Source organism: Pezoporus flaviventris, unplaced genomic scaffold (genome assembly GCF_033815535.1).
Source record: "Pezoporus flaviventris isolate CSIRO_AGI_PZ_B2104156 unplaced genomic scaffold, CSIRO_AGI_Pfla_v1 ptg000088l, whole genome shotgun sequence".
Classification (NCBI taxonomy): Eukaryota; Metazoa; Chordata; class Aves; order Psittaciformes; family Psittacidae; genus Pezoporus; species Pezoporus flaviventris.
In genome coordinates this window covers 1,150,905-1,177,017 of record NW_026892636.1, presented here as the reverse complement: position 1 = coordinate 1,177,017, position 26,113 = coordinate 1,150,905, and the positions used below count along the sequence as shown (strand labels likewise).

At 48.6% G+C, this 26,113-nt stretch overlaps 1 protein-coding gene and 2 pseudogenes across 1 annotated transcript; all 3 read right to left on the bottom strand.

Moving 5' to 3' along the window:
- Positions 1-3,662: 3,662 nt before the first annotated feature.
- Positions 3,663-4,601, bottom strand: LOC133280733 (olfactory receptor 5J3-like). The gene has a single exon (XM_061475669.1). The coding sequence runs from the start codon at positions 4,599-4,601 to the stop codon at positions 3,663-3,665; it is 939 nt and encodes a 312-aa protein (XP_061331653.1).
- Positions 4,602-9,027: 4,426 nt separating this feature from the next.
- LOC133280758 (olfactory receptor 5F1-like) lies at positions 9,028-9,969 on the bottom strand (annotated as a pseudogene).
- Positions 9,970-20,214: 10,245 nt separating this feature from the next.
- On the bottom strand, positions 20,215-21,405 carry LOC133280766 (olfactory receptor 14C36-like; annotated as a pseudogene).
- Between the last annotated feature and the right edge of the window lie 4,708 nt (positions 21,406-26,113).

Here is a 26,113-nt window from a genome sequence, read left to right as displayed (position 1 = left end):
TGGACACTGTGAATGCCACAGGACAAAGCAGGGTTTTCATATCAGGGATTTCTTCCTCTTTGCTCTCAGATCCACTTGAAATGGGTTTTAATACTCCCAGCTTCTCCAGGCTCCAGCTAGAAGGGTAATGCTGCTCTGTCTTCTCCCATGTAGCATCTACCCGTCCTTCCAGAGCCTTGTCCTTTGTGGTATTCACAGAGCCAGGGGTAAAACAAGTCAGGGGATTACACATTAACCGCCAGGGAGCTGTCAGACCAGGCAAGGGTCAGCCCAAAGGGCTCCCAAGAGCCAGGTCAGGATACACCCAACAGGTTTTAAAATTAATGGCACCAGAAGGTCTTATTTGAACAATATCAGCCCTTTTAAGAGTTTTATCCAGCCTTCAAAAATCCCCAGAGGTGGTTTAGTACATAGCAGTATGTAGTGTGTCATATCCGTATTCAAAAACAAGATTACCTCTTGAGAAGCACTCTTGGAAGTGTTCAACCCTCAGTGTAGTTACAATCCAGCTCTCCTTTATCTCAGTTCATGCTGCTACTTAGAAGGAAAAAATAAAGGCAGAACTTCCTTTGCAGCTGCCTTTACTTTTCAATCAGAAATGCTTCCATTACTGTGCTCCCAAAGATGAGAGGGGGCTGCAGGGCCTTCCAGGAAAGGACAGAAGTCACCTCGTTACTCCCCAAAAGCCCTAGTAGGGAATGACCCTGGTTATTCCTGCCTAGCACTTAACGCTCTGCAACAAAAGGTGGGTTTCCTACCCCATGCAGGTTACCAGGATGGATCCACCAGTAACCCAGGAACTTGGTTACTGTATAGGCATCCTCACCCATTCAATTCAGCATCAGAGAGCACCTAAATAAGCCCAGCTGCTCCCCTGGGATGATTTAGGTGGTGATGGGTGTGATTTACATACATCAACAACAAGGAATTAAATCCTTCACGTCCATGGGATAAAGGTTGAGACCTTACCTGAGATCTGATGTGTTTTTGTTTGCTTTCATTATAAAATCTGGGATGGCTTTGTCAGGAGTAAAGATGTGCAATGGGGATACTTTCTGAGAGGGATCTGTGAATCTGTAGGAAACAACTGATGGAGAAAGGAATCATTTCAAACACCACAAATTAGCACTTCAAATTGTGTATGGATAGCCCAGACTATTTAATGAAAAAAGCATTTAAAAGGCAGAGTGAATTTGATATCCTCAACATCAGGAGGACATGGATCAAGTCCAAAGGAGGCCACGAGGACGCTCAGGGGCTGGAGCAGCTCCTGTATGGAGCCAGGCTGAGAACATTGGGGCTGCTGAGCATGGAGAAGAGAAGCTGTGTGGAGACCTCAGAGCAGCTTCCAGTGTCTGAAGGGGGCTTCAAGGATGCTGGAGAGGGACTTTTCATCAGGGACTGTAGTGACAGGAAAAGGGGTGATGGGTTCGAACTGAAACAGGGGGAGTGCAGGTTACAGATAACAAGGAAGCTCTTCCCTGTGAGGGTGCTGAGGCACTGGCACAGGGTGCCCAGAGAAGCTGTGGCTGCCCCATCCCTGGCAGTGCTCAAGGCCAGGTTGGACAGAGTGTTGGGTGACATGGTCTAGTGTGTAGTGTCCCTGACCATGGCAGGGGGTTGGAACCAAGCTCCTTTCCAAACCAAACCACTCTATGATTCTACAATAATCTACATTTCATACAACCTGAAGCCTCAGCCAAGAATTGCACTAGGAAAAGTGGGGTTTAAAGCATCATTTCTAAATGTGAGGGGACTTTGAAGCTGTTAAACTATCTGACATTGCTTTAACAGGGTCAGGAAATAAACTGCCTACATGGAATCAGCCACCTGTAGAGGCAACATGATGGCCTTAGTTTATTTATCTATTATTTCTCAGTTTCTTGAGTAAGAACAAGTCACTTGGCTACCCAAAGCTTCCCAGCACGTAAGAAAAAGGTGGTTTTATCTTAAATGAAAGGAGTGACTATTGCAGAAACCTCCACTAGATGATGGTGTTATATAAGAAATCCCGATCCATGAGTTTCTAGCCACTTATTTGAAAATTTCTGCCTTTTGATACCTAGAGGGACTCCTGTGACAATTTTGCACCTCTTGGAGGTGACCACAGAGAGCAATGGTACCAAGAAGGAACAAAAATCGCATAGAAAATGGAATGAATTTTCTTCAGAAGTAGATGAAATGTAGCTTTGAAGGGGAAATGGGCATCTAAAGAGCAGGCATATGTGGATACTGTCATGTCCTGCTGGCAACAGTAAGAGTCAGCTTCAGGATGGTAACTTTAGTAAATTAGAGTAAAGAATAAGAATATATATATTATATATATATAATAAATATATATATATAATAAGAAATAAAATGTAAAGGATAAAGTATAAAGTATAAATAAAGAAGAAAGTATAAAAAAAGAATAAAAATTTATTCCTTAGTGCTGGCCAGGGTCACATCCCTGTTTGGGTTATTTTCCCCTGGATTAAAGAGTGTTTTTCCCACTGGGGAAGCCACAGGTCAAGTGACCACAGGTGGAAAATCTCCATCCAGGACTCAGCCAAGCCTTCTCCTTCCTATCAGCCCATCAGCTCCAAATCCATTCCCAGAGGAGCTTGTTTAAACAACTGGATCAGGGACATCTCTCACCTTTGAGTGATGAGCTGCTAAAGAAATAGGGAAGTTTTGGGTGTGTAGGGAAACCCTGTGGTGACTGTTTTCCCTGGTGGCATTGCGATTTTACAGCAACCAAGATATGGGGGAGCTGCAATTTGTGCCAGGAATGACTTCTTGCATAGGAAATAAAGACTTTTGATTGGGTTTTTTCATTACCTTTGATTTTCCCGTTGTTTCAGGGTCCTGGTGTGTTTCCATGTTCTCTTTGGATTTCTCTAATCCCCATTGCCTCAAACCAAGGTGCAACTCTCCTGCGGCAAATTCTACTGATAACATTCTTGCCTTTGTTTTTAACAAACCACTGTGGGTATAAATTAGAAAACTCCTTAGAGCTTCTCTTAAAGGCTTTGAGAAAGGCAGAACTTGAGGAGGAAAATGAAAGGGTGAAGTTCCACAGCTGCCTGAAAAGAGGTGGCAAAGCCCAATTTGAATGTGATTTAACTCAGCAGCCTGGTTCCAAACACAGACCTGTTGAAGAATTTGCATTTCACTCACTTGGCTCATGCACAATACCCATTGCTCCATAACTGCATTAAAAGATCAGTTCATCCATTTAGATCTTGGGTTTCCATCCTTCCTGGGAAAAGCCCACAGCAGATGGACCCTCCCCACCCTATAAATCACTGAGAATCCAACTAAACTGAGGCAAGGAAAATCAGTATCGTGGGTGTTGGTGTTGACATTTAACATAAGAATATATTGTGTTATATATAAATCTATAGTTTAGGACATATTTAATATTGTGCTTTTGTATATATAGACACATATACATATAAGTTTATGTGTATAATTTGCAAGTCATAGGAACAGAGACCTCCTATATGTCCTTTCTGAGCCATAACTATGTCCTGCTGGTCATAGTCACATCAGTGACTAGTCATGGTCACATCAGGTTGCTCCTGGCCTCATTCAGGCAGCTTCTGAACATGTCCATGGGTGGAGGCTCCACAGCCTCTGGAACAAAGCCTCATGTTACCCAAATCCCTGGATCAGGGTTTTCAAAGCCTGACTGTGATTCTTTCTGCAGTTCTCCACAGAGCATCCTTCATCTCTTTGTTCCTCAAGCTGTAGATGAAGGGGTTGAGCATGGGGATCACCACCGTGTAGAAAACAGAGACCACTTTGTCAGTGTTCAGGGAGTAACTAGAGCTAGGGCGTAAATACATGAAGATGGTTGTTCCATACAACATGGTCACCACAATCAGGTGGGACATGCAGGTGAAGAAAGCTTTTTTCCTGCCCTCAGCAGAACAAACCCTCAGGGTGGCAAAGAAGATGAAGAGGTAGGAGACCAGAATGGCAGAGATGGTGCTGAGCTCAATGACACCAGCCAAGGAGAAGAGGATCATCTCATTGATGTACGTGCTGGCACAGGACAGAGCCAGGAGAGGAGGAACATCGCAGAAGAAGTGGTTGATGACATTGGAGCTGCAGAAGGGCAGCCTGATGATGAAGGTCATCTGAATGATGGAGTTCAGGACACCCCCAGTGTAGCACCCTACCACCAGCCCCACACGTAACCTCTGAGTCATAACAGAGGAGTAGAGCAGAGGGTTGCAGAAGGCCATGTACCGGCAATAGGCCATGACAGCCAGCACAAAACACTCAGTTGTCACAAAGACGATGTAGAAGAAAGCTTGACCCATACAGCCAGCAAAGGAAATGGTCTTCTTCTCCAATAGGAAGTTGACCAAAGTCCTGGGGCCTACCATGGAGGTGAAGCAGAGGTCAACAATGGATAGGCTGCCCAGGAAGAAGTACATGGATGTGTGGAGCTGTGGGTGACCTCGGATGGCTACAATTATCCCTGCGCTGCCCAGAAGGGTGACAGTGTAGATGAGCAGCAACAGGACAAATAAGGCTGCCTTCATCTCCACTTGGTCACTGAGACCCTTGAGAATGAACTCTGCTGCTGAGGTGTGATTCTGCTCTGCCATTCAGGGCTTTTGTATCTGGCAAGGAAGGAAAAAAGTCTTGAAAATACAGGACAGTGGAAACCATGCCTTTATTTGAACTGGAATGGGATAACTTGACAATTAGCACCCTGTGCACCGAGGGCATCCCCACTATTCATTTCCAGGGAGCTACAGTGGAATGGACTGCTCTGTGGCCATCTGCTCCAAGCTTGCCCTCTTACACAGGCCAAGGAAAGAGGAGGCCCCTTCTGAAGTGAGAGCATCCCAGCTTCCCCAAACACCTCTGAGCAGATCCATTTGTATCACTCAATCCCATTTTGGTACCTACAGTTTGATGAGACCAATGGCTACAGCAGCAGAGAGGGATCGATGTGACACAAACCAAGCCATCAGCTCTGCCCTTGATCGCCTGTGATTAAGTTTCTCTGAAGACAGCACTGATTTTGGAAGCAGCTTCTGGCTATAACTCATATAAGACGAAAAGCACTGCAGCTTTCCTTGGGTGGTTTTGGAAAAGTCATTGAGATGAAGGAAAAAAAGCCTTTAATTTGCTGGGAATTAAGGAAGGAGAAGGGAAGGGGTGCTGCATGAAGAGTTTAATATTACAGTCTTGAAAACCTTGGAGAGGTGAAGCCAGGAGACCATGAGCAAAATTTGGGTCTGAAGATGTTATTCCCTTGGTACAATTGAGAGAATATACAAATAAAAGGAGTTAACACCATGATGACACCATTGAGCTCTGCTAAGGCAAACTCACTCAACTCTGGTTGTCTAAGTTAGGCACTAAGTTCAAATGTTCACCCTCATGAGAAAAAGTGTGAATTACAGGTTTCTGTCCCTGATAACATGAAGGTTCAGAATAAAACAACTAAATCTTTACAGGATTAAAGATGAGAATTAAAATCTTACCCTACCAGATGAGTGTCAGGACCGGAAGACTCAGCAAAGATCCATTCTCCGTCAACAGAATATTTCTTTGTAGAAATATTCTTTACATTTTAAAGTAAATATCACTATTTCAGGGCCAGTGGTTAGGTTCATCTGTCCTTGTGAGTTTGCTCATCTCTTATTTTCCAAGGCTCCTTAAACATACCATAACCATCATGATAAGCACCAGTGCCTAAAGGGGCCACAAGAAAGATGGAGAAGGGCTTTGGACAGGGGCCTGTACGGACAGGCCAAGGGGAATGGCTTGAACCTGCCAGAGGGGAGACTGAAATGAGCTCTTAGGCAGAAGCTCTTCCCTGGGAGGGTGCTGAGGCACTGGCACAGGGTGCCCAGAGAAGCTGTGGCTGCCCCATCCCTGGCAGTGTTCAAGGCCAGGTTGGACACAGGGGCTTGGAGCACCCTGCTCCAGTGGAAGGGGTCCCTGCCCGTGGCAGGGGTTGGAGCTGGAGGAGCTTTAAGGTCCCTTCCAACACAAACCAGGCTGGGATTCTGTGATGGGCTTGAGGGCATCCATCAGAGCCACCAGCGACAGGTCTATCTAGGAGCAACTTGTCAGAACATGACTGATGGTCCATTAGACCTTTTTACTGTGCTCCAGGTACTTCCAGAGTATCTCAGCTACCCATTTTTGACTCCTTTTTGCACAGAGACAAGTCATTCCACTGCTCCACCTCTATTGCAAGACCAAACCCATTCCATTACAACTTCTTTTGAAAAGGGATGATGTTAATCCAGTTCTTTTTACAACATTTCGGGAGGGGTGTAGCAGCATCTTGATAGTATATTCATGGTAACTTCAGTGTCGTTTGCCTCTGCTCAACAGACTCAATAGACACCAGACTCTTCCAGTGCCTGGAACATTTTTGGGGGTTACAATTCACACTGTTTCTTTCAGTATATAGCTGAGTTTTCCCTTTAAATAATAGAAGCCCATGCTTTGAGATCAGACTGACAGCATGAACAGAGCCATATTTGGATCAGATTTGATCCATAAGTGGGATTTATTCATCCATCAGTTGCCAACAGCATTAAGCATTGGTATATGAGCTAACTGCCAAGAGTCTCTTTGCAGTCAGGAGAAATGAAGGTGGTGGCTCAGCTGTTCAGACGTGGGTGTCCAGGACTATCAGAGACTTACCATACATCCCTCTGGCTACCCTAAAGGACACAAGCCATGCCTGACAGACCTGTGTCCATACATCCTATGATATCTCAGGGGGAACTGGATGGATCAATAGAGTCTCTGTAGCCCAAAGGAGGATTTGCCATGTCCAGAGAAGACCCACACATGGTCCCATGAACAGGCTAAGCTCTCCATCAGAACCAGAGAACACCAGGGTGGAAGGGACCTCAAGGATCATCTGGTCCAACCTTTCTAGGCAAAGCCTGATCTAAGCTAGATGTTCCAGCACCTTCTCCAGCTGAAGCTTAAGTGTCCAATGTTAGGGAATCCACCACTTCCCTGGGGAGACTGTCACTGGGCTACTGATTTGTATCCCTGAGAGCCTAAAGGACTGGCTGAGAGATGGGCAAATGAGATGGGTTTGGGCTCACCTTGGTTCACATCAGCGTGACATACAGACCAACACATGAGCTATAGGTGTCCCAGGTTATCTTCCAGTCTGTGAACTCCAGTGGTGCCCTTCAGTTGGCCAAAGGAATGGCTGAGAAATGCTGCAGGACTCACTGGAACCCATGAGCTTCTGGAGGAAACCATCAATGTCACCAGCACAACCAGCAACAATTTGCACTAACAAACCCAATTATGGATGGAGAAGAGCAATGCAGACAGCTGTGTTGACGCCAGACAAGTGTCTGGTTGGGTTTAGCTTCTACAAATGGCAATATTTTAACAGCAGGGTTTATATTTAAGAAGTTTCTGTGCCAACACTTTCACCAGTGATTCCTGTTTGTTCCCACTTCAGGCACAGCTCAAAACACCCTCCCCTTCCCTGAAAAGGTGAATAAAAACACATATTCCAGTTATTGCCAGAATAAACTTATTTTGCTTCTTACAACAGCATGACAAGGAGGAAAAACAACTTGTAGAATGCAGGTAGACAGTCATCAGTTTATTAGGTATAAACCTTCAAAGTGTTTATCACTAAATTCCTTGTCTTGTATCAGCTCTGTTGTGTCTAAGGATGTTTTGAGCCTATTAATTTTCCTCTTATAATGACGGTGGTAATGGAAAGGGGAAGTTTCAAATAAAAAATACATTGAAGTTACGTAGAACTGAAATCTGACCTAAGTGCCATGACCCATAGGCTGGGTGGGCCTTATCCACCTGAAATTCAGATGTCCTGAAGTTAAATATATCAGAATCATGATATTCATTCTATATGCAGCTGATATCTTTATATATCTTTATTATATCTTTATGCACCATCATTCACTTGAGCCATTTGAGTTCCTTCTAAGGAGGTAAGGAGGGAGACTGAGATCAGATATAATGTCTACTTATTAAACTTCACTTTTGGCCAGTTAAATCCCACAACTAATGGTCTTGTGGATACAGAGAACTACATGCTTAGAGGAAGAAAAAAAAAAAGAAGAATAAAAGTAGAAATGTGTTGTATTGCAACTAATGCAGCATGGCTTTAGTCCATTAAGTTTGAATATATGTACTAAACAATTCCACTCAACAGCACATTTAGGAACCATCACTGTCGAATCCTTTGCTCTGTATATTAACAAAATCATTTGAAGTATTTCTTCACTATAAAAAGCACTTTAAAGGATTAAAGCGCAGCAGGGAAATCTTCAAATACCTTTGAACATTCTTTGATGGGTCGTTGATCAGGGAAGAAAATTCCGAGAAGCTCCTCTCCAGCTTCCCTGTTTCCTGCAGTTTTAGGGAACTTTTCTTCCTTCTCTCTCCTCCAAGCTTCCTTGGTCTGCTCCGTGTGTTCTCCTGCATGCTCCCATCTGTCATGGGGATTACCTGGAAGCACTGAAATTCACCTTAAGTCCATAGATCACATCTCATGGCTGGAAGAGGTACAGCACTTAGTAGAACGTCCACCATACTGGTGAATGATGTCCCAGCTGTAAGAGACCACAAGTGGGCTCTTGAAAAGACAGCTGAGAAAATAGTCCAAGTCCTCAGCAGAAATCTCATAAATGGGTTATTTTAACAGGACTGAGCCTTGTCATCATATTTCCCTTCAAGAAAGAAGCGATTTGGGGTTGCTTAAGCAATGGCAGGTACATAGGAAAATCCAACACATTCTTGCCTTCAAATATTCAGGAACAAGTTGGACATTTTAGCATGTTTCATCACAAATCAACCTTTGGTGGCTCTTCAGTGAGTATGTGTTTCTCCTGTTATGAAATACACAATCAAGAGGCAAATGTAGAGCAAATTACTCCCACATCGATAAAGCTGATCTACAAAATGGACAATAATATATAGAAGTATCATCACAGTTTCTCTCCAACCTCAAGAAGACTCAAAAACACCTACCCCACTCCCATCACTATCTAAGTGACAAACCATTTACCACTTAGGCAGGGAAATAATCATTCTCCCCACTGTTCTCTTCAGAGCACTCTTTGTCTCCTTGTTCCTCAGACTGTAGATGAAAGGGTTCAACCTTGGGGTCACCGTGGTGTAAAAGACAGAAACTATTTTGTCCCTGCCCACGTTGTAGCTGGAGCTGGGCCATAGGTACATGAAGATAAGGGTCCCATAGAAGATGGTGACAGCCACTAGGTGGGATGCACAGGTACCAAAAGCTTTGCCCAGCACAGAGCCTGTCCTCATGATGGTGAAGAGGATGTGGTCATAGGAGATGAGGATGACTGATATTGTGGTGACCTCACTGAAGCCCCCAGAAGCAAAGAGCAACACTTGGTTGAGGGAAGTATCAGAGCAAGCCAACTTTGAGAGTGGTGGCCCATCGCAGAAGAAGTGGTCAATGACATTGGGGCCACAGAAAGACACCCTCAATGCAAAGCCTGTGAAGACGGCTGAATTAAAAAGCCCAACTGCATAGGACCCAGCTAAGAGGGAAACACAGAACTTCTTGGACATGAGGATGGGTTAACGCAAGGGGTTGCAGATGGCAACATAGCGGTCATACGCCATCCCACCCAGGAGGTAGCACTCTGTGATTGCAAAAGCAGCATAAAAATAGAGCTGCAGGAAGCAGCCAGCAGAACAAATAGTCTTCCTTTCAGACAAGAGGTTCAGCAGCATTTTGGGTGTCACCACGGAGGAGTAGCACAGATCCAAGAAGGACAAGTGGCCGAGGAAGAAGGACATGGGGCTCTGAAGCTGGGAATCGAGCCAGACTGCAGCAACGATGCCAAGGTTTCCTATCACGGTGGTGACATAGATGAGCAGGAAAAGCACAAAGAGGGTAACCTGGAAGTCGAGGCAATCTGTGAACCCCTTGAAAACAAACTCTGTCACCGTAGTCCAGTTTTCCCAGGCCATCAGTGTCCAAGAGGCTCCCAGTTCCCAGGCAGCAGGGTGGTTTCTGTGGCTTGGTTATGATGGCTTAATCCCTTGCTGAACTATTAGTGGGGTTTAATCCTGTACTCTGTAGATAATGAAGACATTCTCTAATGAAACACAGCCAGGCACCTTGGCAGGATGCTTAGGTGGTCCACAACGACCTGCCCATGCAGGGAGTCACTGCTATTGACTACTGGTATGTGCCTACCTCTTATTCCTTTCTCCAAGGAAATCATTCAAAGACAGAACCTACACCTTATCATTGCTTAGGGGAACTAGAAAGGCCACAATGCAGACAAATAGAGCATATCCTATTGAAATTGTCTATGCTGATCTCTTAAATAGGATAAAATACATCCCCAAAAAGGATTGTGTCAGGAGAGGGGGTAAATACATAAGATATTAGGCATTTCTTATGTACATGTTTATATTTGTCCCTGTATAACCATTACCACTAAGCAAGGAGATGTTTGCAAAGAGAAAAGGCAATTTAAGCTCCTGTGACAATCACTGCTACATTCCTTCGGCATTGCCTCTAAGCAGATCTTCCTTGCCCATTTGCATGACTATTACACAGAAACATCTCTGTCTTGATAGTATTTTTCCACCTCCCAGCTTGCTTTATATACCAGAGCTTCAGAGAAGAAAATTTGTGATTCTATGATGCTGTGCTTCACCATTCCATGAAATCCTCCAAGTCTCCATTCCTTCCCTGTTTAGTTCTACATGGTGTTGCCTGTCCATGTATGGCTGTGTCTCCCAGAGGCTCCTGTCTTCACTATTTATTGCTTTCCAGCTTAGATGGTTGACATAAGCTGCCAGCAGTCTCATTGGGCACATCACCCCATACCAGTCTTGTTTTCTCCCCCCTTTAAATATAATTGGAAAGTTGCCTAAGGGACTTCACAAGTCAGGCATCTGGAGCTATTACTGCCTCAACCCCTGAGATGGGCTGTCTTCTGGGAGCCAGAATGCACTGAAATCAGAAATTGCTGTGAGGTTATTGACAAAGAGCATCTCTTAGTGATGACATCTCAGCACCTTGTAACTACAGAAACCCTCAAGCTGGACAGCTTTATGAGTTTTTACTAAGACTGGGAACCCATTACCAAACCACAGTGTTACTCACCTACTCAAAAACATTATTCTACAATTATATTTGGAAAATGGAGGTGATACTAATGACCGGGGAATAACACTTGAGTATAAAGTTCAGTTGATCACTCTAATTCCCTCACTGAATAGACTTTCTCCTGTTGTGCCCATGGAGGGATATGGTCTCAATAGAAAGGGACTGCCAGAGCAGTGAGCAGTGGCTGGGCTGTTGGGTGCAGAGGGTAATGGGTTCTACTCTGCAGGAACATGGGGAGTGCCATAGGGGTTTGTCTCTTCAGTCTATCAAAATTGAACCAAAGGAGAACACCACTGTGTGCAGGGACCATCCCACGGTACCTGAGCAAGAGAAATAGAGCAGGAACAGAGACCTAGGCCAAGTTCAGCCAAGATTCCAGAGCATCAAGCAAGTTGGGGACTATGAGGCAGGTCCAAAACCAAGCCAACACAGGTCAAGTCAATCCCCTGGTAAGGTTTAGGTCCAGCAATTGCTAGGAAAGTCCATAAGAAATCTCAGGTCACCCTCAAAGTATTCCATAGATGTGCACAACTCCTGCTAAAATGGAAACAAAAACTCAAATATAGTCCAACCACCTTGGGCTGAGCTTAAACAGAGATGGGGGGCAAATGGGCCGAGGGTAGGAGTGGAGCCCCAGCTTAGTCTGCTCAGGGGGATAAAGGCCTATTAGCTCACCCTGGGACAATTCATCACTGCCTCAAATGCCCATTTCTCACCCTTGAATACAGTGGAAGCCCTAAAGCACCAGCTCAGGTGTTGGACATTCAGGCACTACATGTGGATAATCCCACAGAGGATGGAAAATTGGGCACTCAAGTGTGCAGAGGGGCAGCAGCAGCTCCATAGATGGAGTCACTTGTACTTCACGTTGCATTTAGGGACCCTCTGCAAGATCTGAAATGTCTCTAAACCCATTCTCATTCTGTTGACAAGGTCAAACTGAAAACTTTGTATGGTCCACAGGTATGTCAGAAGCATCCTATGAGCTGCTGATCACTGCTGCTGTGTAGCTGTGCTCAGGAATGGCTCATCCACATCATGTCTCGGATGCCCAAGCACCACAATGCCTTTCACAGGTGATTTCACACCCTTTGCTTTTTCCTTCTCTTTGTTTTCCTCTGGTAAAGCATGAGCAGCCCTGGAGGCTTCCTCCCAGCAGAGCACATGCAACTGTATTTACAGCCCCAGCACCACAAGCTGGGCTCTTGGAGTCTGGCAGGAGCTCACCTCTCTTCACATCAGGTGCTTAACGGAGCTGATGCTGGCACACAGATGTTCTCTGCTGCGTTGTGGATTAACCCGTGGCTCCCATCACTCGGTGGCAGAAGGAAGTCACAGGAGGTAATGCCAACACAAAGCAGAGCCTCACCTTCAATGAAGCAGTGGTATTCTTTCTTCATGTCCTCGTGTCCTCTTTGGGAAAGCTGCATCAGAAATCAACCTTACCAGTGTGTTTTTTCTTTATAATTAGAGGGAGCAATGGTGAATGCAGGTTGTTTTCTTTCACATAGGCAGCAAAAGAAAGATGCACCAATTTATTCAAGAGTTAAATAAGGATTAATCTTATTTTGTTATAAAGAGATGCAGCATTGCAGATTGTCAGCAGAATATAGTCACTAATAAATAAGTACATTGTAACATCAACAAACATGGTCCAAAAGTGAATTTCTGTTTGCAATGATTTTGACGTTTTCCTTCCTTTTGCCTTGGTAGGTAACACCTGGTCATGAGAGGAAATCACACCCCAATGCTAAACCCATTCATCTACACCCTGAGGATCAAGGAGGTGAAGTGCCCTCTGCTGAAGTGCAGGAGGAGGTTGTTCAACCACTGGCAACATGCAAGACTTGTATCATGCAGGACATGAATACATCAAGTGAGAAAGCCTAAACTAATGGGATTTTCCACTAATCCTCATGACTTTATGTAGGTTCTTTCACAGTTCCTGCACAACAGTCAATGGGAGCATTTAATGAGAAATAGAACCCCCATCGCATATTCCTAGGAAGGACACCAAGAAGAGCAGCAACTTCAAACTTCATTTCACTTCTCAGCCACCAGCGTGTAGGAACAGATTACCTTGAATTATCCCAGGCCTCTTTTTCCTCACAGGAACACCAATCAGCTTTATTCAATTCTCACTTTTGTCACTGATAAATATCCACTTTGCTTGCAAGATTCTTGACCTTGTCCCTCACCTCCTATATGCGTACTATGTGTGTATGTGTGTAAATATACGTATGTGTGACAGAGGAATACAAATAAAATGTATAAAACTGGTATTAGACATAATGTGACACAAACAGACTTGGACTCCATGTGTGGATCTGCATGACTGTACTGCACAGAATCATCTCTATCTTGAGAAAAAACTGATTTTCTCACCTCCTGCCTTGTTTTATAGAATCATAGAATCATTAGGGTTGGAAAGGACCTTAAGATCATCCAGTTCCAACCCCCCTGCCGTGGGCAGGGACACCTTATGCTAAACCATATCACCCAAGGCCTCGTCCAACCTGGTCTTGACCACTGCCAGGGATGGAGCATTCACAACCTCCCTGGGCAACCTATTCCAGGGCCTCACCACCCTCACAGGAAAGAATTTCCTTCTTATATCAAACTTAAACTTCCCCTGTTGAAGTTTTACCCGTTACCCCTTGTCCTGTTACTACAGTCCTTAATGAAGAGTCCCTCTCCAGCATCCCTATAGGCCCCCTTCAGACACTGGAAGGCTGCCATGAGGTCTCCACGCAGCCTTCTCTTCTCCAGGCTGAAGAGCCCCAACTTCCTCAGCCTGTCTTCATACAGGAGGTGCTCCAGTCCCTGATCATCCTCGTGGCCTCCTCTGGACTTGTTCCAACAGTTCCATGTCCTTTTTATGTTGAGGATACCAGAACTGCACACAATACTCCAGGTGAGGTCTCACAAGAGCAGAGTAGAGGGGCAGGATCACCTCCTTTCACCTGCTGGTCATGCTTCTTTTGATGCAGCCCAGGATATGGTTGCTTTCTGGGCTGCAAGCGCACACTGCGAGCCCATGTTCATTTTCCCATCAACCAACACCCCCAAGTCCTTCTCCTTGGTCTGCTCTGAATCTCTTCTCTGCCCAACCTGTAGCTGTGCCTGAGATTGCTCTGACCCAGGTGTAGGACCTTGCACTTGGCATGGTTAAACTCCATGAGGTTGGCATCAGCCCACCTCACAAGCGTGTCAAGGTCCCTCTGGATGGCATTCCTTCCCTCCAGGGTATCAACCGAACCACACAGCTTGGTGTTATCGGCAAACTTGCTGAGGGTGCACTCAATCCCACTGTCCATGGCAGCGAAAGAGATGTTAAACAAGACCAGTCCCAATACCGATCCCTGAGGCACCCCACTCGTTACTGGTCTCCAGCTGGACATTGAGCCATTGACCACAACTCTTTGCATGCAGCCATCCAGGCAGTTCTTTATCCACCGAGTGGTCCATCCATCAAATTGATGTCTCTCCAATTTAGAGACAAGGATGTTGTGTGGGACAGTGTCAAACGCTCATTCAGATTATTAAGATGGTCTCGAACCAGTTCCTCTCCTACAGTGGTGTAAGTTCTTCATTTTCACAGTCCCTGCATCTGCCTTCCAAGACTTGGGTGGTGCAGTCAGAGCCTTTGCCAGTGAAGACCAAGGCAAAGAAGTCATTCAGAACCTCAGCCTTCTCCAAATCCTGCGTAGCCAGTTCTGCCGAGAGCTTCCTGAGGGGGCCTACATTTTCCCTAGTCTGTTTTTTATTTGCTACATACTTGTAGAATCCCTTCCTGTTATCTTTAATACCTCTAGCTAGGTTTAATTCTAACTGGGCCTTAGCTTTCCTAACCTGGTCCCTAGCTTCCCAAACAACATTCCTGTACTCTTCCCATGACACTTGTCCTTGCTTCCACTTGTTATAAGCCTCTTTTTTCATTTGAATTTTCCTCAGCACCTCCTTATCCATCCAAGGAGGTCTCTGGCCCTCCTGCTGCACTTCATTCTAGTTGGGATGCAGCACTCCTGAGCTTGTAGCAGGTGATCCTTGAATATCAACCAAGAGTCTTGGGCCCCCCTGCCCTCTAGGGCTGGATCCCATGGAACCTTCCTAAGCAGGTTCCTGAAGAGGCCAAAGTCTGCTCTTTTGAAGTCCAGGGAAGTGAGCTTGAGGCACGGTCTCCTCACAGTCCTGAGGATCTCAAATTCGAGTATCTCATGATCGCTGCATCCAAGGCTGCCCTGGAGCGTCACATTTCCAACGAGCCCTTCCCTGTTGGTGAGCACAAGGTCAAACACGGCACCTCTCCTTGTCAGCTCCTCTATTACTTGCAGAAGGAAGTTGTCTTCTACACAATCGAGGAACCTCCTGGATTGCTTGTGCCAGGCCGTACCGTCCTTCCAACAGATGTCAGGGTGGTTGAAGTCACCCATGAGAACAAGGGCCTGTGAGCGTGAGGCTGTTCCTATCTGTCTATAGAGTGCTTCATCCACAGGTTCTCCTTGATCAGGAGGTCTGTAACAGATCCCCACAGTAATGTCCCCCATCACTTTTCTCCCTTTAACCCTGACCCACAAACTCTCTGTTGGCTGCTCACCTGTCCCCAGACAGAGTTCCATACTCTCCAGCCATCACAAAGCTGTGGCGGTCACTGTGGAGACGCCCATTGTGACGGGGCCCCCACGGTGAGCCCTGCAGTAACCAGTGTGTAGGAGACCCCTCCCTCAGGAGGCTGCATCTCCCGTGGCTGCCCTGCACATCCAGGTCCGTGTTCTTTGACTTTGCAATCCTGTTTTAGTGTTGGCCTCAAACACATTGTGGGTGCGTGCTGGGAAGGGAGGAGAAGCTGTCAGGAGCTGTGCTGGTGCCATCCCAGCTGTAGGAGCAGGGGATGGATGGGTGAGGAGGAGGCACTGGGCTTGTTCATGTGCTTGGAGCACAGCTCTGCCTGAAGAGGTGCTGGGGTGGAAGCCGGAGTCTTCTGTGTGCAGGAGCTGCTGGTGTCAGAGGTGCTGAGAAGGTGGCAGGGCAGGAGCAGCCCCTGGGCACTGCAGCTGCTGGTGCTGTCTCTGGGAGCTGAGCACAAGGGGACCTTCCTGGCTCCGGCAAGGATCACAGAAGCTCACCAGGCATTGCGGAAGGCGGCCGGGCCCTGGCAGGTTCTTGTGATCCCTGTGCCGGGCATTCCAGAAGGCACAGAAATTTCTAAACTTAAACATATGAAAACAAACACTTGACAAGAACTTTTATCAGTTGCTCTTTGCAATCTTCCTGCACTCAGAAACCTCCAATGTGCTGTGCAACCTGAAAGACTTGACAAAACGCAAAGGTTTTAATGAGCCCCATGGTGTATTTGGGCTGAGCCCATGAACCTCATGTGCTGAGGAAACCTCTCAGGAAGTCCAACTCAGAAACAAAGCCCCAAGTGCCTTCAGCATTAGTGGGCCCTACTGAGGGGTGTTACTGACAAAGCCTCCCCAGGGACTCGTTAAAGCAAGTAACTGGAGGCTGTGATTACAGGGAGACAAAGGCAAAATGCAGGTGTCTGATGGTGAGAAAGCCAAGCCCTGACTGCAGCCCTTAGGGAAGAGCCTGAAATCCTGAGAAGGAAAGGTCTCCTTACAGGTCCTGATGAAAGAGGCAAATACCATAGCCCAGGGCACAGAGGTCTTTTGTTCTTTGGGCCTTCCAGCCATGCCAGAATCCTCAGCCATCTCTGCTGCAGGCTGTCCTTCACTGGCCCATGCCTGCACTTCTTTCCCTTCAGGCTGTTGACCCCCATCTTGCTTTCCCACCTAGCTCTCACCTGGCATTTCTGTACCTTCAGTCCCATCTCTGCACCCATCGCTGTCTGTTCCTTGAAACACGAAGCCATGGGCTGAGCCAGACTTCCTCTGGGAGACCTCTTGCCCCACAAGTCCACCTCTTGAGAGACATTTCCCTAACTTCAAATCTGAACCTTCTAGGCTGCACTTTGTAGAGGTTTCCTTCGCTTCCTGCCTGCAAGAAAACCTCCATCACCTCTGCATCCACATTTCACCTAGTTGTAGGCTGCTACTATAGTGTCAATTCAAGAGATGCATTGAATATCCCTCAGCAAGCTGATCTAAAGGAGGCTTCTAGAGGAATGGGGGATGTCATCGGTATAGAGAACTAAGCACCATGGGAGAGCAGCGGGAAAAGGCAATGGTCTGGATTGAGAATTTCTTGGCAAGAGCCAAAAGGAAAGGTGGTGTCCTTGGGTGCAAGGTACCCCATGCTCTGGGGACAGGGCACCTCATCTGGGACAGCTTCCTGCCCATAGCACCCTCTCTGCTGCACACACCCCCCTCTCTGCCCACACTCACAAATGTCTCACAGAAGCTTTGCACCTCCCCTGCAGCAGTGACACCTCACTGCAGGAGGTTCCTGCATTCCCCAGGCTCAGGGATGGATCCTGCATTCCAGGCAAGTTTGGGTAGTGCAGGAGAGGGAGACAGGAAGGTGGGCTCATGGGGCATGATGAGCAGCGTTCAGGCACCCCCAGCAGTGGGCATTCCCCATGTGCCGCGCTCAGGCATGTTCCCATGAGGGAAAGTTCTCAGGTAGCCTCTGGTCTGTCCAGGGCCTGCAGCCACACTCCAGGAACACCTACTCCTCCTCCACCTACAGACACCAGCTGCTCCCCAGTGCTGGGCTCCGTCCTGCTTGTAAGGATTTGTTAAAGCCCTGAACCATCGCCTTGCTTCTTGCGGACTTCCCTCCACCCTCTCTCACCTCCCTACACACTACTCATTGCCACCAGTAACTAACTGAAGAGCTAAGAAGCTCTCAAGGCTTTCCTCAGGGGGTGACCATGTTTCTCCATTCACCATTGATGGATCCATTGAGTGCCAGGTGTGAGGTTCCTGCAGAGGCAGAGATGCCCCTGGGCAGAGCCATGCTGCCAGGAGGGGTTGTGCAGGGCAGAGCTGAGCACACAGCCCATGGCATGGGCTCTGGGAGCACTGAGAGGGAGCAGAGCTGGGCACAGAGCAGCAGCTCCTGGCAGGGACAGCTCCAGGCAGCAGAGATATGGATGGGCAGGGAGTGGGTTGAAAGTGCAGCCCAGCCCTGGGGAGGGTGCGTTCAGGCAGCTCTCTTGGGGTCTGGCACTGGAGGTGGCTGCTGGCCGTGCTCTGCTGCCCACAGCCCTTTGCCTCTCTCCATGAGAGCTCCGTGATCTTCTCTTTGAAACCGTGCTCCCCTGCTTTCAGCACAGGACAGGTGTTTGTGGGGATTCTTAAGATCAATTTGTGTGTGAAGGCATCATATACAAGTGTTGTAAGCACAGGGCAAATGGGAAAGGACTGATGGACACTGTAGCCCTCCTTGCTCTGCACTAAGCTACAAGGAGCTGAGAACTTCTCCCTGTTTCAATATTGTTCTGATTTTTTGTCATACAAAGAATGTTTTATAGTCCCGTCCCCCCCCCCCAAAAGTGTTATGAGAGTAAATAAATAACACAGTCCAAATGACTCAAAGGCCATGCTGAGCCTCTCTTGTGCAGCCCAAACTCAAGTCATGAGTACAAGTAGTGAACTTTACAATGAAGTTGGATTTCATCTGTCATCCCTTGTGAACATCAGAGGTGGACAAAGCACTGCTTCAGAACAAAGCTGACTCCCATCCAACCTGGCCTTGAGCACTGCCAGGGATGGGGCAGACACAGCTTCTCTGGGCACCCTGTGCCAGTGTCCCACCGCTCTCAAAGTGAACAACTTCATCTGAATGTCCAAGCTAAATCTCCCTTTTTTTCAGCTTAAAGCCATTCCCCCTTGTTCTGCCACTGCAGGCCCTTGCAAAAACCCCTCTCCACATTTCTTGTAGGCCCTGCTCAGATATGGAGAGATTGCTAAGATATCTCCCTGGAGCCTTCTCTTCTCCAGGCTGAACACCCACATCTCTCAGCCTGTTTCCATTGGAGATGTGCTCCAGCCCTTCTTAGAACATCTTTGTGACCCTTCATAAGCCCATCATTGTAGGATCAGAAGTGAACAGAGGTTGGAAGGGACCCCAGCAGGTCTCAAGTCGAACCTGTCAGGAGCAGGGTCAGAGCAAGTGGTTCAAGGCTTGGTTCAGTGTAAGCTGAAATCCCCAAGGCCAGAGACTGCACAGCCTCTCTGGGTGACCTGATGCAGCACTTCCCTGATCCTATGGGAACAAGGTTTCCTTGTGTCCTGGCTGAACCTCTCCTCTGTCACTGTCCCCCACTGCCTTTTGTCCTCCCACCAGGCACCATGGTGAGGAGCCTGGCTCTGTATTCTCCATGTCCTCCTTGCCGGTACAGGCAGTCAGTCCCCATCAGCCTTCCTTTCTCAAGATCTCAGGTCCCCATGAGCCTTCCCTTCTCCAGGCTGGAGAAGTCCAGCTCCCCCAGACTCTCCCCGCCGGCATCGTGCTCCAGTATCTCCTGACCTGAGGGCCCATTACTAAACCCACTCCTGAACTGGGGATCTGAATCCTCTATGGAGTATTCCAGATCATTCTTTCCCTTGTTCTCCTGCTGTGCTCCTGCTCATACATCCCGCGATGCTGCTGTCCTCCCTTGCTGCCAGGGCACACGCTGCCTCCTGTCCAGCTCCTGCCCACCCAGACCTTTCCCATGGGCTGTTCTCAGCCAGGCAGCCCCAGCCTGTGCCATTGCAGGGGAGTCCCCTGCAGGGACCCCTGTGTCCCCTGATCCCCTGCCCAGCACACCCTGAGAGCTCTGCACCCCCCCCCATGCCATCCCATCTCCCCACTCCAGCACAACAGCCACAATCATGGGGCTCCTCAAGAGCTCTTCCTGCTGCAGGCACAGAGCAGCCATTTCAGAGCTGGAGCAGCCAGAAAGCTGCTTTCGTTCCCCTTCATTCCTGACATGTGAGGACATATCACAGAGAAGAAGTTGCTGCAGGATCATTTATTTCCCTGAAATACAATCAGAGACCAGAGTGACACAAAGTCTGTGGGTCACACAGCACGAGTGGCAACTTAATTAGGAGATGAAAACTGACATTTCTATGAAGACAACATCATCACAAATTGAAATAGGAAAACAAATGTAAAGCAGGAAAGACAGACATGGTCTGTCATGACCTACAGTGGAAGCCCTTTCCAGGGTAAAGCAAGCAGTGTATACCTGCTGAAACACATCTGGTCACCAGCTTCCTCATAGCATCCTTCAGCTCCTGGTTCCTCAGGCTGTAGATGAGGGGGTTCACTGCTGGAGGCACCACCGAGTACAGCACTGACACCATCATATCCAGGGATGGGGAGGAGACGGAGGGGGGCTTCAAGTAGGCAAAGACAGCAGTGTTGACAAGGAGGGAAAGCACGGCCAGGTGAGGGAGGCACGTGGTAAAGGCTTTGTGGCGTCCCTGCTCAGAGGGCATCCTCAGCACGGCCCTGAAGATCTGCACGTAGGACCCCACAATAAAAACAAAACAGCCAACAGCAATCAGGGCAGCAACCACAAGAAGCCCGACTTCCCTGAGGTAGGAGTGTGAGCAGGAGAGCTTGAGGATGCGGGGGATTTCACAGAAGAACTGCTCCACAGCATTGCCTCGGCAGAGGGGCAGTGAAAATGTATTAGCCGTGTGCAGCAGAGCAGTGAGAAACCCACTGCCCCAGGCAGCTGCTGCCAGGTGGACACAAGCTCTGCTGCCCAGGAGGGTCCCATAGTGCAGGGGCTTGCAGATGGCCACTTAGCGGTCGTAGGACATGACAGTGAGGAGAGAATACTCTGCTGAAATGAAGAAGAGAAAGAAAAAGAGCTGTGCAGCACAGCCTGTGTAGGAGATGGCCCTGGTGTCCCAGAGGGAATTGGCCATGGATTTGGGGACAGTGGTGGAGATGCAGCCCAGGTCCAGCAGGGAGAGGTTGAGGAGGAAGAAGTACATGGGGGTGTGGAGGCGCTGGTCACAGGCTGTGCTGGTGATGATGAGGCCGTTGCCCAGGAGCGCAGCCAGGGAGATGCCCAGGAAGAGCCAGAAGTGGCAGAGCTGCAGCTCCCGTGTGTGTGCGAATGGCAGGAGGAGGAACTGGGTGATGGAGCTGCTGTTGGACATCTGCTGCCTCTGGGCATGGGGCATCGTCAGAGGAGAAAAAGGCAGTGACAGGTCAGGACAGGAGGGATGTCAGATACAGAAGTTCAGTTTACACATTCACAACTGAGCACATTTTAGCAGGACAGGAGAGGTTCAGCGTCATCACCAGTCATGTCATTACACTGCTGAGGCTTCTTCCTAGGTACAATCAGAAGAGCATTGCATCAGGCAAAAAGTCTCAGTTCTTTGCAGAACCAAGAGAGCTGCAGTGTCCATCAGTCCTCTCCCACTTGCCCTGTGCTCAAACTTGCACTGCCTGTAAGGTGCCTTCACACACAAATTGACCTTAAGAACTCCCACAAACATCTGTCCTGTGCTGAGACCAGGGGAGAACGGTTTCAAAGGACAGTCCACAGAGCTCTCACACTGAGAAGCAAAGGGCTGTGGGCAGCAGAGCACAGCCAGCAGCCACCTCCAGTGCCAGACCCCAAGAGAGCTGCCTGAACGCACCCTCCCCAGGGCTGGGTTGCACTTTCAACCCACTCCCTGCCCATCCATATCTCTGCTGCCTGGAGCTGTCCCTGCCAGGAGCTGCTGCTCTGTGCCCAGCTCTGCTCCCTCTCAGTGCTCCCAGAGCCCATGCCATGGGCTCTGTGCTCAGCTCTGACCTGCACACCCCTGCCTGTGCAGGGGCTCAGGAGCAGCTCACACAAGCCCTCACAAGACTCTCGGTGCCCCCCCCCCAAACCAGAGAAGTAAATTCCCAGCTCCCACTGCCCAACCTGCCCACCAAGAGGGAAAAACATCAAAGCTCAGCATCCTTCCCTATCAGGTAAATGATGCCTCAATGTCTTTCAGAGGGACCCTCTGAAGAAGTGCTCAGACTGACGGCAGATTGGAGCAGCCTCACCCACCCAGCACTTCCCTTCCCTCTCAGGGGCTGTTCCCTTCCCCTCAGCTCCCCTCTCCCCCTCCGAGCTCCATGGGGAGCTCCCGGGCAGGCCGAGTGCTGACCCTGGCAGGCAGCAGAATCCCTGCCCCTGCACACAGCCTTTGGGGTGCAGGGACCCTGCTGCAAGGGAAGTGCTGGGCACCCCTGGCGGCACACCCACATTCACACCCTGCAGCCAGCCCCGGGACAAGGGACCTGCCTTGTCCTGTCCCTGCATGGTGCAGGGGGAAGCCCTGCTCTGCAGCACATCCTCCTCCTTATCTACAGAGAGAAACTGCAGCTGCATTGCCCTGCACCCAGTGCCTTACCACAAACAAGGCTGGGAAGGTTTCTCCTTCAGAAGGTTCCTCCTCCTCCTCCTCAGCATCCTCCACTGCCAAGTGCCTTTAAGCTCCCTGTGTCTCGCAGGTCTCCCCTCGGTCCCAGTTCAGCAGCAGAGGCCCAGCCCAAGGTGGCTCTGCCTCTGCCCCCATGGGCTCCTTCCAGGGCTCCCTGGGGCTCCAGGGAAACACCATGGGAAACAGCCTGATGATACAAAGATTTAAGGCTAAAAATCTTCGTTTATTACAATCAATCAATTAATTTGAAAATGGCCCTTTGAGAACATCGAGTCCAACCATTAACCTATCCCTGGGAAGTCCACACACTGAGCATGAGAACATCTCTGGTAGAATACCCTGTTTGGATGGTCAGCAACAGCAACTGGGGCTTTAAAGTTGAATTTTACATCCTACCTTAATTTCACTAATTTATATCCTATTCTGTTTGTTGTTAAACATTCTGCTATACATTAGAGCATAGAAATCAGCTGAACAAGTTATGTTGATGCAGAAACCTGTCCATATATATAATTGTACTTAAACTCATTTAAGAAATTCTTAACAACTAAGCAACCAGACATTGCCCTCAATTTATAACTGGAATTCAGCACTACTCTGTTTACTGGCACAGCGTCAAGAGGTGAGCACACCACTCTGAGAAAGATGAACTGACGTTAGTTACGGGGTGGAATGTGCTGACGCACTTCCCCCCCATTTCCTGGAGCCCTCTGCTTCCCCAGGAGTTCCTGTTAGGCCCCAGCCTTTGCACAGTGAAGGAGTTGGATGCTGGCTGCTACCTGGCTGCACCAGGAGCTCTGGTTGCCTGGCAAAGGTGGGAGCAGCACACAGAGATCAGGAAAGTTGGATACTCCCTGCTCATCCCAGAAGCTCTTTCAGGTTGATCAGGCATTCCCTGACAGCCTGCAACAGAGCTGTTGTGCACTGTTGAAACTGACACAGAATTGAGGCCAGGATGAAATCTGACTGATGACTAAAGCCCGTCACCTGACGACCCTACAAGTGGTAGTGCCAAGAGAGAGATCCTTTGAGCTCTCCTGGACTGCAGTGTGCTGTGAGCGGCATCTCCCTCATAGTGAGGCATCTCTGAGAGCCCCCTAAACTCTCCAGTTTAGCTAATAGGGAGATCATCTGGCTGGGCCGATCCTGCTGCTCACTGACACTCAGCCCTTCGCCCGCTGAGGAGTGCTTCCAGAGCTGCTGGGAGTATTGTGCTCTACTTTTACTTTTCACTGCACCAAGGGCAGCTTCAGCATAGGGATGCATCTAGATCTGTGCACAGCCATCTAGCTCCATCTCAGTGTGTTGTGTTAGGTTGGATATTTAATTGCAAACGCGTGTATATTAGCTTCAGTGATCAAGTGCTGTTAGAAATCCTGTGATTGAGTTTACAAATGCAAACTGCTGCTAGCTGGCATTTGTGATCCTTTAGATGAATAGCAGGCCTGAGACTAAGATGGAATCCAGCTGCATGCAGACTGCTCTCAGAGAGGGATCTTAGAAAGCAAAGAGATCCAATCTGAACCTCGTGACTCAACAAGAGGGTCTCCCTTATTCCTTTCTGTTTGCAGTTTCTATACACATGATTTCAGTTGAATGCCGTATAAATCACTTGAATCCAGTCCTGGATAAATCCTTGCCAAGTCTGACACAATCTCTTTTTGTAGATGGTGGAGTGGGGCCTCGCCACCAAATCCTGAGGAATCCTGCTTTTAGAAATTCACATTAAAATCACTTTTGCTGGTATGTGTGGAAGTGATTCTTTCAGCAATCCTAAAGAGTTTCACAAGAAGCACGCGGGATTTCTCTGGGAAACCCATTCCAGTGTCTCACCACCCTCCCCGGAAAGAATTTCTTCAGAGAACACAGTTTCTGTTTCACTGCAGACAAAGGAGGCAGGAGAGAAGGGGTGGGGAGCACGCACCCCAGCCCCGACTCCGCACAGGGCAGCGAGGGGTGCTGCTCTTCACTACAGCACAGCTGGGCTGAACTGAGTCAGTGCTTACACAGAAACCTGTCCTTGTCCCTGATGAAGCTCTACAGCCCACAGGCTTCTCCACAAGTTCCAGCCCATCTGTTTTTCTTGTCACGTCTTGCCCAGTGTCACAAGCTGTGGCACAAGGGGAGGTCCTTGTTGCTGTTTCTCCTGGAACACAGGGAAGTAGAAAATGAAATACTTTTTTTAATAATGAAACCCATTCCAGTGACCACGGAAAATATGGAACAAGATGCTAGAGCCCTACAGGTTTTACCAGGAAGAGCTACAATTAGCTAAAAATTCCCTCCTGCGCTGTTTCCTTTCCCAGCACATGGATACTTTCCTCAGTAACTGGCAAGTGCACATGACACAGCAAGAGATCTGTGTCAAGCAAGGCCAGGCAAGGCAAGGCAATGCAAGACAAAGGAAGGCAAAGCAAGGCTAGGGAAGGCAAGGCAAGGCAAGGCAAGAAATGGCAAGGCAAGACAAGGCAAGGCAACTCAAGGTAAGGCAAGGCAAGGCAAGGCCAGGCAAGGCCATGACAGGCAAGGCCAGGCCAGGCCAGGCCAGGCAAGGAAATGCAAGGAAAGCCAAGGCAATGCAAGGGCAGGGAAGGTAATGCTAGGCAAGGCAAGGCATGTCCAGGCCTGGCTAGGCCAGGAAAGGCCAGGCAAGTCATGGCAAGGCAAGGGAAGGCCAGGCCAGGCCATGCCAGGCAAGGCAAGGCAAGGCAAGGCAAGGCCAGGCAAGGCAAGGCAAGGCAAGTCAAGGCAAGGCCAGGCAAGTCAAGGCAAGGCCAGGCAAGTCAAGGCAAGGCATGGCTAGGCAAGGCATGGCAAGGGAATTAAAGGCATGGCAGAGAAGGGAAGGCAAGGCAAGGGAAGGCCAGGCAAGGCAAGGCAAGGGAAGCCCAGGCAAGGCAAAGGAAGGCAAGTCAGGGCAAGGCAAAGCAAGACAAGGAATGGCAAGGGAAGAATAATCATAGCAAGGCATGGCAAGACAAGGGAAGGTAAGGCAAGGGAAGTCAATTCAAGGGAAGGCAAGAAAAGGCAAGGCAAGGCAAGGCTAGGCAAGGCATGGCAAGGGAATTAAAGGCATGGCAGAGAAGGGAAGGCAAGGCAAGGCAAGGGAAGGCCAAGCAAGGCAAGGCAAGTGAAGCCCAGGCAAGGCAAAGGAAGGCAAGTCAGGGCAAGGCAAAGCAAGACAAGGAATGGCAAGGGAAGGAAAATCACAGCAAGGCATGGCAAGACAAGGGAAGGTAAGGCAAGGGAAGTCAATTCAAGGGCAGGCAAGAAAAGGCAAGGCAAGGAAAGGCTAGGCAAGGCATGGCAAGGGAATTAAAGGCATGGCAGAGAAGGGAAGGCAAGGCAAGGGAAGGCCAGGCAAGACAAGGCAAGGGAAGGCCAAGCAAGGCAAGGCAAGGGAAGGCCAAGCAAGGCAAGGCAAGTGAAGCCCAGGCAAGGCAAAGGAAGGCAAGTCAGGGCAAGGCAAAGCAAGACAAGGAATGGCAAGGGAAGGAAAATCATAGCAAGGCATGGCAAGACAAGGGAAGGTAAGGCAAGGGAAGTCAATTCAAGGGAAGGTAAGAAAAGGCAAGGCAAGGCAAGGCATGGCAAGGGAAGAAAAGGAATGGCAAGGAGACGCAAGGCAAAGCGAGGCAAGACAGGACAAGGC

Excerpts from the sequence above, each read along its gene's own strand:
- LOC133280733 (XM_061475669.1), bottom strand. The coding sequence starts at position 4,601 with ATGGCAGAGCAGAATCACACCTCAGCAGCAGAGTTCATTCTCAAGGGT.